The 15,937-nt window shown below is 43.6% G+C and overlaps 2 protein-coding genes across 2 annotated transcripts; one reads left to right on the forward strand and one right to left on the reverse strand.

Annotated features, from left to right (window-relative positions):
- Nucleotides 1-231: 231 nt before the first annotated feature.
- On the reverse strand, nucleotides 232-507 carry T265_04029 (hypothetical protein; the record flags this gene model as incomplete). The annotated part of the gene is made up of 1 exon (XM_009168664.1): nucleotides 232-507. A coding segment is annotated over one exon (276 nt), but the record flags the coding sequence as incomplete, so codon positions are not given.
- A 944-nt stretch (nucleotides 508-1,451) lies between these two features.
- T265_04030 (hypothetical protein) lies at nucleotides 1,452-15,662 on the forward strand (the record flags this gene model as incomplete). Its single annotated transcript, XM_009168665.1, has 11 exons — nucleotides 1,452-1,607; nucleotides 4,859-5,054; nucleotides 5,587-5,655; nucleotides 8,729-8,862; nucleotides 10,513-10,634; nucleotides 11,220-11,524; nucleotides 11,566-11,771; nucleotides 12,034-12,313; nucleotides 13,493-13,714; nucleotides 15,236-15,349; nucleotides 15,432-15,662. 9 exons carry the CDS (start codon nucleotides 5,620-5,622, stop codon nucleotides 15,501-15,503), a joined length of 1,491 nt encoding a protein of 496 aa, XP_009166929.1.
- Nucleotides 15,663-15,937: the final 275 nt, after the last annotated feature.

Here is a 15,937-nt window from a genome sequence, read left to right on the forward strand (position 1 = left end):
ATGTGTGAGCGACATTTCTGCATTGACATGGGATTGCTTTTGTTTGTTTAGTATGTTGTGGCGTTTGTCCGTGGTAGTTTAGGTGTTTGGCGTCCTACCAGGTTCCTTGTGTACTTATGGATTTTTCCAAAAGCGGTCAATTTTCCTTCATCCTCGCCCGTTATGCTGTGTGTTTAATTCTTATCTCTATGTCGTGCAGGGTTTTGTGTTAGTGTAGACATCACGTTGGGTCTACTCGTTTGGCTTCGCATGTTGTAATATTTCCTGTCCGGCAGAAGTGTGGATCAACCATTGGGCATTTGTCTGAATATGTTGAGCCTTTTCTTCGAACAAATATACATGCAACCGATCGCGATCTCCATGATCTTTGATTGCAGGACACGTGGTGGAAATAGTTACCTGTGTGACCCAAGTAGCTTCTTGTATGGGATCCAAGCTGGAAACCTCCAGCATTGGTTGGAGTGATTCCGGTCCAAACAGGACAAGGGATGTTGATTTGAAGCTCATTTACCCCGAAACTGAGCTTACCCTAACCTACCTGATGGGTGAAATAAAGTCGCTCTAAGATTATCTGGTATTCTGGATGAAGCATTGCGTTAATATTTTTGACCATATGTGCTTGGGGTGTGGGTGCTCATGAACTAGTAGATTGAGGTATCCAAACCTTTTTCTACACATCCAGATGTTAGGGCAATCCTTTTTTTCTCCTCATCTTCGCGAACAGATAAAGTACATCGGTTCTCAGGCCATCATGAGCTGAATTTCATTAATAAGTGCAGCTGAGATGTTGGGGGGCGAATTTCACAGAATATACTATACTATACTATACTATATACTGTACTATACTATACTATACTATACTATACTATACTATACTATACTATACTATACTATACTATACTATACTATACTATACTATACCATACTATAGAGGTGTTCTTTTTACTTTTCGTTTCGCCTGTTTTCTTCCTTAAGTGTTTTTTTATTATCGAGAAACGTTCCTGTAGAGTGGGTTTGTTTACTAATGACAGAAGATATTCCCCTCTCACCTGCTAGCGGCGAGGCCGTGGCGACTGAGTTTGTGTGGTCCTAGAGTGTATCACCAGTTTCTTCCAACCGTCCTGTATTATTGCGCTGTACTTCTGGTACATTTTTAAAGTCCTTTCTCGACTTGTGGATGCTGCCGCGCTGTTAGGCCACCGGTGGGCAGTTTTTTATTTGCTTGTGCTGCTATGCTGTTCAGGCTGTTTTCTGTCGCACGCGTGCGCTTTGCCGAAGGTCCGCACTATAACCTCGTGATTAATGTGTCGTCTTGACGCTAATGTTACACAGCTTCTAGTTGTTTGCCGACTTCTATTCTGATCGCTATCGCTATACTACTTACCAAAGCAACCATCAGACCTGCTTTCATGAGTCTAATAGTGGAGAAAAGTCGTGAATTGAAGTGGCCGCGGGAGAATTGAGCGATGCTTACTTTTCGTGGTATCTTTCAATCATATACGTTACTTTGGGCTAATAAACTACGATACTTTCTGTCTTTTTATATAGACGGTGTCACTGGAAGGTACTCTATTTCAACGTTCTGGTGTCATATCCGGTGGTGCAAGGTACGTTAGCTTGTTGGGTTGAGTTGTAACTCATATACCTCTGGGATATGTAATTCAGTTTTTGAATAGCTGTGCACAATGTTTATGACAGAAGTGTTTGAGTTTTCGTGTTTCTTGCCACACCTCCATCACTGTCAGATGGAAATGAACGATTTTCGGGCAGCAGATGATACGTCCCATCATACCTGGGATTTGAAAGAATATTGTTTTGGTCGACCGGCTTAAGACGCTGGAGGATAAGGAATAGGCGTGACACAGTTGTAGGATCAACCCATATTCCCAGCTTTCTAGGATTGATTTTGATGGCATTTCACGGCTGGTTCGTATCAAAATTCTCATAATTCCGCTTCCTTCCGGCCGTCAACCACATTTGCATTCTCTCCAAATTCGCTTTGCGAGTTTGCTTCATGGGGTCTCAGTCATCGAACAGATCAACAGCCGCCAGTACCAATGAATGCACACAATCTTCTAATATTCACTCACATTACCACTTCGTTCGATTGTATTCTTTGTGTTCGTTCATCAGTAACAGAAAATAATTTGTCGGTTGCTTCCTCCTGTTCGGTTTGGTCTTCGTGGAACTTCACGCTTCTCTAAGTATGCTTGTGATGTTGCTCAGGGAACTCATCACGTGCTCAGCAAAACACCAGAATCTGTCACCCAGCCACCATAAAACGGTGGAAGAAGAAAAGTGGGGCGATGAGGAGAACTTATGAATGGCCCACAACAAACGCCCGAGATGTCTACACCTACAATACTCAATCAGACAGCCTTGACAAAAACTGATTGCTTGAATGCCACTGACATCGGTTAGTCGCCATATCGTTCGGTATCTCCAATCAAACACAAAAGGGGTCACATGGACCCCATCTTTAAAGGTAAACAGCACCAAGGGCACCCTGACGTTTCGGAGGATCTTCAGTTGCCTTTTGCTACCTCATACTCTGCCCATCTCAAGGTTGGCGCCATTCCGAAAACAATACTGTTTTCGGCATGCATAATGTATGATCCAGTATTGGGTGCAATTATTGGGTAAAGTACCGTCTAATTCACCGTATACTTGTTTCCTGATCATATCATTGCAAATCCACTGGTCCCATCAATAGTATTGAAACATCAGTGGTCAGAGATCGGAGAAATCTGGGTACCGGTTTCCGGGCCAGCTTCCAAAAAACACGAAGACAGCGGTAGTGAAATGTCTGATTACTGATCGAATCTTTTGATCAGAGTGGAGTTTTGTAAAGCAGATGGGTCCTGGTGGTTTCTTTATAGACCTCTATATTTCGTGGGAGTCCTTTATTCGCGCCGTAGATGGTGTACGGCGAGACTGGAAGGTTTTTTTAAACCTCTACAATTTGTGGTGAGAAACTCATTTCAAAGCAAAATACCTCTTCAGACATTCTGTGTAGTCTCGGATGATTGAACTGATTATAGTTAACCATGTTAATGTTATGGTTGACGCTCCACGTGATTGACCTACCACCTTGCTGAATCTTTTGCTCATGTTGCCAGGTCTAGATTAGTATCCCTTGGTAACTAGAGCCCTTTGCCTCCGAAGCGTTGGATTTCAAATGTCTGTTATGATTCGCTGTATTTTTACAATCTATAAATCCAAACACGTTTTTCTGTACTGCTGTAATGGAATGCTGTAATAGAAGTTCTCCACTTATCCGGTATTAACTAATGCCCGTCGATCGATAAAAGAAGACTGATCTGGTGATGTATGGAGTAAGGTTACTATCTGTCTGTGTATATCAAGGTGTGCAAAGAGCTGGGCAATGGGCATCTCAGGAAGTTAGAGAAAGCAAACTGCACATGACACATAACGCCCACTCTAAATATGAAAGTTAATCAGTCCTGTTCGGCAAAGGAACGTGTTAGGATTTATAATTAATTAGGTAGCACTGGTAGTGTTGCTATCCTTCTCTGTTGATGGAGGGGAGCATGAAATCATGATTGTTATATTCTAGTCTAACGGTAGGTGAGTTCATGTATGAAGTGGGAAAAGCGAACCGGACATTCTCGAGGACACTGGTGACTGTAAGTCGTGAACATTGATTCGGCTGGATATCTTCCTCAGGTACTGAGTACATGGAGTGTAAATTCACCGTACGCTAGGCCAAAGTTTTTCAGGCATTTGCTGCATGTCATGGGACGGATCACTACCCTAGTCTCTATTGCCACTTGTCCATTTTGTACAGAATGAGTGATAATTCACCTTTTACTTTTCTGCCGAAACATACTCCCTGGAGAACCACAAAAGTTTCTTCAACCATAGTTCGCGTACATGATGTTAGCATTCCGAAGGCAAATGAATAACTTAAAGCGAATTAACACAGTGTGCAAAATACCAGCGAGACAACTAATCTTGATCCATCGTAGTTTTGCTTATTGGTGAGTGAAGCACGGCAGTGAAGCATCGGTGTTGAACACTGATGTCATGCTGTCGATGGTGATGATGATTATTGGTGAGCTGATTGTATCAATTTTCTTGGTGCTTTACCGACTGTCATAATCTTTTAGCCAGCAATCAACTCATAGAACGAACACAAAGTCAGCTGAACTTGAGTTCTCTGAACATGAGGTCTGTGGGTCGCAGTCAATATCAACAGGTTTCATCGTCCTCTTCAAAAAGGGGTGTTCTTTTCATCGGGGAACTACAACAGAACAACATCAACCACTACTATTCTGTCCTATAAGTGAATCTGAGTTCCTCATTTAACGGAGCTTTGACATTTGAATCTCTAGTACTTTGGCTTTGCAAGAGATTGAAGCAACCTGGATACTCAGGAGTAGATGAGTTTTTGTTTGCCAGTCTCATTGGGACCAAGCTGATGAGCCTAAAGTCTTCGATCTCAGTCAAGTTCAGAAAAAATCAGCCGCAGGCCTCCTTGGGGTGCACAACTAACATGCAACCCACTGTGAGCGGAGATGGTGCCAGGTGATCCAGTTCTGTGCGTGCCCAATCTGAGAGTGTTGATTGGGTTTGATCTACTAATCTCAACCAGTAGCTATGGCCTTAGTCGATTAGTAGTTTAGTGCGCAGATGAAAATCAGGAGAACTCATCACACGAATATTTTGGTCATATTTATCGTGCACACAGACTGTCACTGTGGTGCACAACGATTCAAAGCCTTAGATGACTGATTCCGCTTTAAATAACTAACTGTCATTCGTAATCCACTCATGGAATACGGCCGTTATCGTGACCCTTGAGGGATATGCCTCTTTTTTCTTTTGTCTCAAACAGTGACTTAAAGGCACGTGCACGTCGATGGGATGAGAAGCAAATTAGCACCCTTGTCGCTAAACGGGACGCCTTACAAGCGGAACTGAAGGAGCAGCTGAAGCGAAAACGCAAAGAAGCGGAGCTGCGTACAATTCAGTCGCAGATTAAGGGGCTCGATACTCGCCTGAAGTATACACTGAAGGACAAGGATAGCACCGTAAGACTTGCTTCTTATGTAAACTGACTTGGCTGCATAATAATCCCGTAAGGTACAGTATATTCAGTAAATTGTGAATCCTATGACGTTTGACCCTGTTCTGGGCTACGATTTTGAGCAAACAACGAGAATGTAAAGAACAAGCATGCCTTCATGGCTGATAAAGGCAATTTGTATGTGGAGTTGGTGCTCCCATAAGATCCAAATGAAATCACTCTTTTATGACGATGTTCAACCGAATTTGCCTTAACTGTGACTTTGTGGGTGGATTATGCCTACAGAAGAAGCATATACACTAGTGTGTTGTCAGATTCTGTTTGTTAGTCATTTTTTTTGACCCAGGCGAACGGCATTTAATTCCGAGGAACGTCGATCGACTCATGGTTTCCAATGAGGCCGTATTATCACTAAGCGCAGTCATGATTACTGTAACCGTCCATGTGTATTTGACCATCACTGCTCTTGTTATGTGAATCAGGTATATGTATCCGTGTTGTTACTATACTAAATGAATGTCAATATATTTTTACAGGAGGAAAAATTGTTAAGCACGAACGAAGAAGAAATGACTCAAATTGCCCGAGAGCTTGAGGAAGTCGAGGTGAGCGTTTGATTCACTAGTACCAATCGTCCTATTTTCACCATATATGTTCTTCGAAGTAGTGGCATGCGGCTCCACCGTAATTTATTACCACCATAGCTCTGGATGTTGAGCCGTTCGTCTAGATTTATTGTGATGTAGATTATGTTCGTTTATTCCAAACCTAGTGGCCGATAGGCATGTGGTTCTTGTAGTCTATCCTGTTCTTCGTATTGCAACCTGTACTGTCAGTCAAAACTATATACAAGACATCACTGTTAGTTTGCTTGTGGAGATGAACTGGGCATTCGTGTGCGGTTTTGAGTCGTTGCCTGTCTGCTAACTCTACCTGACAACCCACTGGTGGCTAAATGCTACCTTGTTTTACGAGAGGATGTGCATTTTCGCGCTACGGGTTCTGGTGCACACCAGAATAACTGTAATAGGTGCTTCAGTCGATTATTTCTAGCCAACCTACTGTGACCTTTCTCGTCCTATCGCATTCTACGTCATTTGAGCTCCTGTGATTGCGAGATGGCAGACAGGTGTAGTCTGATGCCATGCCCACTCACCAAATGTGCAATAGCTGTATTTTGTACCCTACAAGAAAATATTGGTAATGAGTTCATTTAATTAAGAATCCTGACTCGTTCTACTGCTCAGCTGAACTGGTGGGCTTAATCACACTTACGCCCTTTTGAAGTATTCGGCCCGTTGGATTTACGAGCAGCCTGTGGCAACAACAGACGCGACATGATCGACGGTTGAAAACTGGTACAGTGAGCTATCGGTAGGCGGCAACCGTGGAAATCGGTAAACGAAAGCAGTTGCATTCAGAAATGTCAATATGGGTGGCATGCCAATGGTTGTGATGATTTCGGGACAGCAAAGGTTCGTGAGGGTTTGTGAGGGTTGTCAACATATCCGTCCTAGGCCTTGTTCTACAGACTACTATCTAGTGCAACTAAATTAGTAGCTACATTTTTCTACACCATCTTGTTTTCCCGCTACATTACGAGAAAGGTAGGGTTACGTGAAAAGCCGAGGGAACACAGTGTAATCCGACTTGGATCGACCACATGAATCACGTTTTGGAACTGTATTGGTTAGCATCAAAATCACATTTTGGAAGTATGAGCGGTTTCATAGAGCAAGAAAAGATCGGACAGTTTAGGAAGGGTTTGCATTAGACATGGCCATGCGTGGACTTTCCATCTGCTTAACTGTGTATGCCATCGGTTGGTGGCCTACGTGAGCTTTTCGGTTAATAGCGTTGTAGCGCATTTGGGTGGTTGATTCTTTGCACCTATCTTCTACAGCCATCACCGACGGGATCAGTCGGAAACGATAGCTCCACAGGAATAGTCACCATAGGGCATATTGAATTTGCGAATATGATGTTTCTTCAGTCCTAGGGCAGGAACAGTACGGCTTGTAACGGAACCTTACCACCATCATCAATCCGAAGCACGATAGGTCCGTGATCCGTCAGTCGCTTGCTATCTCAAGCAGCTGTGTACACACAATCAACCCCAAAGTCCCAAAAAAATCCGATGACAAGCCCGATCGAAAACAGAGCAAGCTTCCCACAAGGTATTAGCATTTCGGTCGTTATTGCCGGTTTAAGCATCATAAATGTTCCAGGTGCAATCGTTGTGGCCACAAAAGACTTGTATCGATCTCATATGCCACAGCCACCAACACCAAAGTGCAGCTCACAAATCGCGGTCTAACTCGGTAACGGCGACATTCAAAGTTGATTTTACTTGTTCATCGAAGTTTGTGACTGATAGTAGCAGCAACATTCCTGCTCGTTTGCAGCTTGATACGGGCTTAGACATCACGCTGCTTGGTGAACGGACGTGAAGACGAATTGGTAAGTTGCACGTGAAAGCGACTGAACATTGGGCCCGTAATGCTTCTGGCGGTAAGCTGAAATTGACTGGCGAGGTGGACTGCTGCATAACTTTCAATGGTTGGACTGCACAAGCCACGTGCTACCTGACATCATGCCTCCATATTGGTGTCATGAGGCTGGATTGGACCGATGAGGTTTGATTATATTCACAACGTCACGCACGCAACACCTTGAGGTGCCCTCGAACAAACCCATTTTCCGAAGCGTTCACTAGAAGACCTCATGCAGCATAGATCGTATTGGTGAAGAAGGCTAACGAGATCACCCGGTTATCTGCAGACTTCTTTACCGGTCTCCATTCTGCACTGGAGTATCAGTATCCTGTGCATCTCAGACGACTTGTTCGCGAAACTGATTGGGTGTAAGTGTTTCTCGAAGAATGCCTTGGCAGATGCTTACCCCCCAGGTCGGTTTCGAGGGAGAATCCGTAGAACTTCATCAATACGCACCGAGTACTAAACTGAGAAAACATCGTTATCACAAAGCCGAAAGATTAGATGGCATCGCTGCGTCAGAATTTCCTAATCAATTTGTACATTACGAAAGACATTTCTGCTCGTGAGAAAATGCCCTATCCTAAAGGAATTGTAACAAGAATGAAGCGAAATTACGTGACTCCAAATGTAACTAAAATCAACTGTGAAGTGAATGGAGGACGTGTTGCCACCAGATTCAATGTTAAACCGTAATGTCACCGCGAATTTTTACGGGCCTTTTGGAGATACAAGGGATAAGCTTGTTGCTAAATTAATCCTCTCATCCATGTCCTGCACACCGACTATTGCCTGTGAATCATCCGAGAAAGTTCACAATACCCTAAATTGGGAAGTTCAGGTTTGGTGGTCCTGCTTTGGTTTGCTCCGAGGACCGTAATTTGAAAGTGCGTATCACCTGGCATTTCGGGATTGCTGCGGACCTTCCATGAATCGGTCCCATAACGCTAGTAGTCAGTAATAGTCTTCGAATTCCAACACAGACATCCAGATGTTACCATCGGTTAACTGCCTATTTGCGTACAGTAGGGCACCCTATCAGCAGTGGTTGTTAATCCGCACCGACCACAACGTGGCTGCCTGCAATACATCTCACTTGACTTCAGTGTTCTGCGGTAAAAGTTAATTGTTCGCCTGACCGTGTTTTCATCTGGGTTCTGTCCATCTTTTATTATTCTTACAGGAACGCCTTGCCCGATGTCAAACCAAGATGCAGGAACTGCAAATTTCAGTCAACGCGGAAAAAGCAAAGATGGATACCGTGGAGGATACTGTTTTTCATGACTTTTGCGTGCAAATTGGGGTGGACAATATTAGGTGGGTTTCTTTGATAGTCATTCTGGTGCATTGCGCGTTATAACCAGTGTGTAAATTGTTTAAACGAAAATAACACCTTAATTATTGACAACGTAGAAATCGTGTCACGCACAGCTTCGGGCGTTAGCATTGGATGGAGTATGGTAAGGTGTGATCGGCAACAGTTGAACAACCGGCTCGGAACGATTGACTAAATCAGGCAAGATTCTTTGGCTTGTGTCGACGCTGCAAATTTCAAGTGCAGGCAGATTTGCCAAATTAGGGCATAGAGTTATTGCATTCAGGCCGAATATTCTCCATGGGACCTACACTGATTAATGAAGTTAGTTAGTTTCGTTACAGGACAAGCTGGCATAACCGGTAGGTCGGCTACATCCCTTCGGTGCTCAATGGTGGTTGAACATTTCATTCCGGATCACGTTGTCGTAATCTCTTTTTCCAATAGCCCTTCATGTCGCGCCTCTCATGTGACCTACATGTGGTACTTGAATTGACTCCCTGTACTTCGTGGTCAATTTTTTTCCGACACGCGCCCCCTCTCATTGTGATGTACAACTCACTTTCCGACTTATGTATGATTTGGCATCTGAGTAATAAATGCCGTTCACTGTCCGTAGTACATTTCAGGGTGCACTGTTTCTTTAAATATGTACTTGATATAATTCCAGACTGGAGGTTGAGCTCCTAACCAGTAGCGTGTATTGGTTTCTAAACACACCGCATTTCCCCTGGAATAAGAATTATCTGCTGCGAGATGCCAGTATTCCACAATATTTACCGCTCATATGGAATGATCGTGATCATTGTCCACGACAGTCAAATCATTTTTGGTCGCACCTATGTGGGTGACTACCGTGTTTCATCTCCAAATGTAAGAACACGATCAGCTGCGGGTGTTTCGCTTCTGGTGGAATACCTGATCAGTATCGCGTGGGTCACGAAACTCTCTTCGGTTTTCTGGGTGAAATCGTGTAGCATGTGGATTTCACGTAACTTTCCTTTTACTTAGAGTAGAGAATAATTCCATCCACTTTCCCCTTAATATCTACACTGTGGGTGCTTCTTCATCTGTCAGGACACCGGATAGTTGAGTGTATGAGCTGTGAGATCTTCGTTTCAGTTAACGGAAGGTTCACTTCGTCAATATGTGGAAAAAATTAGACTGAGTCAAACAAACGATGCTTTTCAACACATTATTAACGGGCTCGTTACAGACGAGGTTGTCAGAAAGAACGTACTCTGTGCAGACTACCCACCGCCTTTGGTGAGTTTTTCTTGTTGACTATTTGGTAGTCCAATTGCACAGCTTCGTCTTTCGATCACTGTACTGTACTGTATGTTAGTCCTTAATCACGGAGAAATGCCGTCGACACTGGAGCAACTGTCCCTCTTGTGCAACTTCTGGTGTTTCCTGACAAACGGTGAAGCTGGATGAACTTACATCAATGTAGACAAAGCTGATGAACAGTACAGAGCAGTATGTGAATCATTCCTACTTCGCACTTGAGTCTTCAGTGGAGGTTTACCGACTTTTGTCGAGTGTCACTGTTTTCCACAAAATCGCATGTTGTATGTATGTAATGGGAATGCTCTTGCTTTAGACGAGGGAGAGGGAATTAATCTCGTGTTTTTGTTGTTCTTTGGTTCTAGGCAATATGAGGACCGAGAATTACGCGTTGCTCGTGAACGCGATCGGAAACGCCTGGAGTTCACGAATCAGTTACAACGGATAAACAACCAGCTTGATTATGAACGATCACGGGATACGGAAGGTGTGTTATTCAACACCAGTTTATTATATACAGGCTCTTTTTTCAGTTTATCTGTCCTCATTTCTGAGTAATGCCATTTGGGCGTTTGAGGCTGTTACGCGTATCGGATACTTTTAACTCCTCAAAGTAGACTTATCTAATGACATCTTATCGTAGGTTTGCCAGGTGTTTATTGTTGCCAGCGATCTTGGGAAAATTTTTCAAAAGGCTCATGGTTATTAGTTTCAATATGTATTCTACTATCATTTCTGTTATCCGGGACTTCTCTTTCGTGCCAGTCTTATCCACACAGATCAATTTGGATGAAAGAGCATGTGGTCGTACATGCCGCTTATTTCGAGTGTACGTAATGAAGCCAGTAAATCCTAAGAGAGAGCATGTTTTATTGATCAATAACGGAGGCTGCATATGGGACCTATAGGAGATGCCTGGTGGGTATAACGCACGACTTGAGCTGATTGTGATTCCCGTGATCCGGTTTGCGAACCTTTCCTCCATCAATTTCTGATTCGAAAGTTACTGGTCAAAGTTTTACTATATGGTCAGTCATCACTGTCCATCTGTTGTTTGCCTACTCTAATCCAGGTGCTGTAAAACGTTGGGAGGAAACCGTTGCTGCAGAGAAAATTGAGATGGACAAATGCAAGAAGCAAGAAAAGAAGGTCAAAGAAGAAATGGAACAGGAAGAACGTCGAAAAACCGAGCTTGAGTCTCGGCTAGGTGATCTGAAGCTTCGAGCTGAAGAATTGGATATGGAATTGTCCGAAGTCAAACGGCGCTTGGTCGCTAAACAGCGAGACATACAGAAACAGCAAAAGGAGCTTAATCAGTCTGAGGCTCGCCTTGAATCAAGAAGGGCGGAGAGACATTCGTTGTTACAGTCCGCTAAGGTAAGTTAGGCGATTTCTGATTTTGCCATATTATCTCACAGATGGAGGACCTAGAAATTCCGCTCAAACCAGGAGCCAGCCCAATCGCTGAATTAGAAAGTCAGTTATCTGCAGACCCGGAAAGCTTGGATCCGAGTAGCGAAGAGATGGCTCGAATTTACGAACTCGAGGCCCGTCTTCCAATAGACTTCAAGCGGTTGGAGAAACCGCTAAGACAACTGTCTGATGATAAGGATATCTCGCGCAAGTAAGTTGTTCAAGGTTCCCCCCATTATGTTACAGCGTTGTATTTTCCATCATACTCGCATACATACATGTTGTTTCTTCGGTAGTTGAGTACTCTAAGGAACGAGCTGCGTATAAGTCGCTTCATATGTAATAATCTAGCTGAATATGACAGAATTCTGAATTGTGTCGCTATCAGTGCTAAAACTCCTGATGTTTTATCTGCTTATTGATATGCGCCACAACAAATACGAGATACGAATGCACTTCATTTGTTTTACTAGGGCTGAAGAATTGCAAAATCAAGTCGATTCCATGTTGAACAATCTTTCTCGCATCCAAGCTCCGAATCTGCGAGCTGGTGACAAGCTCGGCAGTGTGGAAGAACGCCTGCGTTCCACTGAGGCAGAGTTCGAGGACACACGGCGAAGGGCAAAGCGCGCCAAAGCCAGATTTGAACGTGTTAGGCGGTTGCGTTACAATGCTTTCATGAATTGCTTCCTCTCCATCACCGACAATATTGATCCCATTTACAAAAGTCTGTCGCGAAATCCGGGTGCTCAGGTTTGTGCATTTTACTGTGGTACCTTACCGTCCCAGTTGTTCACTAACTCCAAGGCCATATGGGTGTTCTCAGTCTCTTTCAGTGCTCCCATGGTCCAAGGCACTTTCGTTTTCACTGATACCCTTTCATCACAAGTTCGTAACCAGTTCTTTAGGAAATGGAGAAACTAAAGCGCTTAGTGATAGCTTACCCTGAATATTCTTATGTTTCATCTCTAGCTCCATCTTGTTCTGAGAGGATACAAGCCAGTTTCATGATGTGTGAAATTTCGTGGACATGTGATTCCAGTAGTCTCTGCAACATAATTTAACTTCTGTTCTGGGGCTGATTTCAACGCCTACATGTCCATATCCGGCCAGAAAGGTAACAGGGTTCCGTGGTTGTCGGTTATATGTATCCAGCGTCGTATTTGCTCTTAGGAGTCCATATTGTCGTTCACTTTGCCCCGATTGTTGGATTGCTGTTTTATCCTTTCGGTTTTCTTCAACATGATCATGCATATTTTCATCAGTTATGGTTTCTCCCGCTTGTTGAAGCATTATGTCGAGTTGGTATCTCTACCATATTCAGGTATATGCCTGGAATCACACGTATGATCCAGCTATCAGGCGTGAACCGAGTGTGGGCAAGATGCCAAATCGTAGTAGGACTATGTCACCAAATGGATTCACTGCCACTTCCCGCGCAGCTTCAAAAACAGCCTATATGTAATTAGTAATCGCTTATCATGTTTTACGGTATCTGGAATCAAATAAAGAGATATAGTCGTGTGAACCATAAGCTTGGAATTTGGCCGAACTGGTATCCTGAGGCTTTCTATAGTCGCTTCCATTCTTTTCCGTCAATCTACACGCTTATATGTGATTTTAGTATTAATATGCTTCCTCTTTCAATCAAGTGCCGGAAACGGTGTCTGTTATTTGTAAATAATTTGGAGTCAAAATAACCTTACTCTCTGAAGATGTACGGCGTAAAATGCGTATATTTACGTTTTTGTGACATTTTCGTCAGCTGACTGAATGCTCATTATGCTCGATTTCCCTATCCCGCTGCCATGGTTCCGCTATCTACTGATCCTAAGCCCATTAACTTTTCAAACACCCTGAGGATTTTCGTGTTTGCACGTTTTGTTTATCTCATATTCGTGCCAATCATCCTGTTTATTTCTGCCTGCTCAGGCTAGTCTACTTCCTACGAATGCAGAGGAACCCTATTTGGAGGAAATCCAGTTCCAATGCGTTGCTCCCGGAAAACGATTTCAACAAATGGACAGTTTGTCTGGTGGAGAGAAAACAATTGCAGCTCTTGCCCTTCTGTTCGCTATGCATCGGTACAATCCTTCCCCGTTCTTTGTCCTGGACGAAATTGACGCAGCCTTAGATAACACGAACATTGGCAAGGTTGGTGCCATCATCTCCATTGTCTTTTCACTCCCCTTAGACGGTAGCAAATGAATATAACTTTAAGTCAGACGATATCTTTTTCCATGGGCATCCTGCTGGCTTATCCGACACTCGCACTCAAGCTTAGGTTTGTACGTCTAATATGGGCATTATCGCCATTGGCAACTGGGCTGTTTTGGAGCCATTGCTTTCACTGAACCTTCTCAGTATTCCCCAAAGATGGTACCGGAATCGTGTCCCAGTAGTCGATTTGGCGTTGCTCTAACCCTTATCCTGAATGTTCAGCCGCTTCCTATCCAGCACCCCCTTCGTTCGAACTTCAGCCATGTTTTTCAACATTAGAGGCACTTGTCTCGCAGTAGATTGTTTCGTTTTGAGGACAGACGACAGTAGGATCTCACACAAACCTCGATCCTCCCATAAAATGAAGCATCTGTGTGTCAGAACTCCAAAACTTGGTTGTGCACAAACAGTATATGGACTAAATTTTTGCGATTTATTGAGGTCGTGACCACTTTCATGAGATCTGCCAGTCACTCGGAAGTGCCCGTCCGCGTTTATAGTTTATGTAGAGATTGAGTAACATAATGACATACGTTTCAATGTCAGCTCAACTAAACCGGTAGACGGGTCACCAGTTGTTCAGTTGTTCTAATGCAATTTGATATGCGGAAGGCTACAATGTTCGTCGGAACATGTGTTTATGCCTCTCTCAGTTGACATGCGCACTGAGTTGAGTGCAAGTTTCTGGTCCGGTTTACTGGGGCCTTTTTACTTCCCGACGCCTATGTGCTCCAGATAGAAAACCTTGAAAATGTGTTGGAACATGCCTACTGTGTGCTTCAGTTAACCGTTCAATTCCAGGTTTTAGCCTTTACCCATACTGTCCAACGGTGCTCTATAGTTTGAGATCATATGCCATGTAAAGCCAGGCTCACTCATCTATGATGCCAAACGAGAAGGACCTATTACTCCAGTTGTTCAATTCGCCACTGAACACTGGGTGCGTTAGCAATATAGCTGCCGGATGGCAAGCGTATGGTTGCATATGCATCGATGAACGAGTGCTCACGGCAAACGACTTGAAGGCGAGAGACCTATGAAAGCTGTCGTTCGGGAGTGGGTGTTTAATTATGTCACTCGACTGGGTTCAGCAGCGGAGAGAGCTAGATAACTGGAAGAGACTTAGAAATTCATAATAACTTCAGTTGGAACGATCGATTGAAGCATAAGACGGACACGTCTGTAATGTGTCCTGGTCCGTTATCTGTAAACACAAGCGGGCCGATGTTGCCAGGCCACAAAAGGTTCTCAGTCGGATCGCCCAACAAAATGAATTACTAGGTTTACATCTTGCTCCGGATGGACGAAGCTGGTCGATATTTACTTAGCAGATGACCGATGGTATCGAGGTTGGCGAACAGATCAACAGGCACTTGGTCGGCAACCAATATTTGGGTATATTTTCACTTGGGTCGTGATTAAAGTCTTGTTTTCTTCCGTCATCTTCACCAACAGGTTGCCAGTTTCATCCGCGAGTATGCAACTCAGCGTGCCCAGATCATTGTCATCTCACTAAAGGAAGAGTTTTATAGCAGAGCGGACAGTCTGATTGGCATCTACCCAGACATTGTAAGTTACGTTAACCTGTCCTAGTTCCCCAGATACTTTTGCGTCTTACGCCTTTCTAACCTTGCCTTTCTTTGTGTTCCAGGAGAACAACTGCCTTGTTAGTCGAGTGCTCAGTTTTGACATTTCCAAATACATCGATACTGGCGAGCAGTAGGAAAATCACACAACAATGTTGTTTCGCACTGCACTTTCCCTAACTTCATCAATTATCATCAATTAAGGTGCTGTATTCAGCTCTGCCGTTATAGAATTTTGTACATTGTTCTTGTTTCCATACGGGTTCTTACTGTATTATTCATTTGTATCAATAAAGACTGCATTTTCATGTAATATTTTTTCGCGTTGTTAATGTGGTCTGGTGTGACACTCCCAATTCATGCCCACGATTACTGCCATTCACAGTTTTCTTATAGAAGTGGTTGAATTTTTGTTCATTGGTGTTCCGTCCGTTCATTTGCTTTTCTTATAGAGGGTACTGAACCACACATGGGATTGAGAAGTCTGATCTTTGCGTATAGGCTAATGTTAAGTAGATATTTGAATAATTGAGTAAAGATATCAGTGCCAACTTAGTTGTGCGCTTGAGAT

This window comes from Opisthorchis viverrini (assembly GCF_000715545.1).
Source record: "Opisthorchis viverrini unplaced genomic scaffold opera_v5_63, whole genome shotgun sequence".
Classification (NCBI taxonomy): Eukaryota; Metazoa; Platyhelminthes; class Trematoda; order Opisthorchiida; family Opisthorchiidae; genus Opisthorchis; species Opisthorchis viverrini.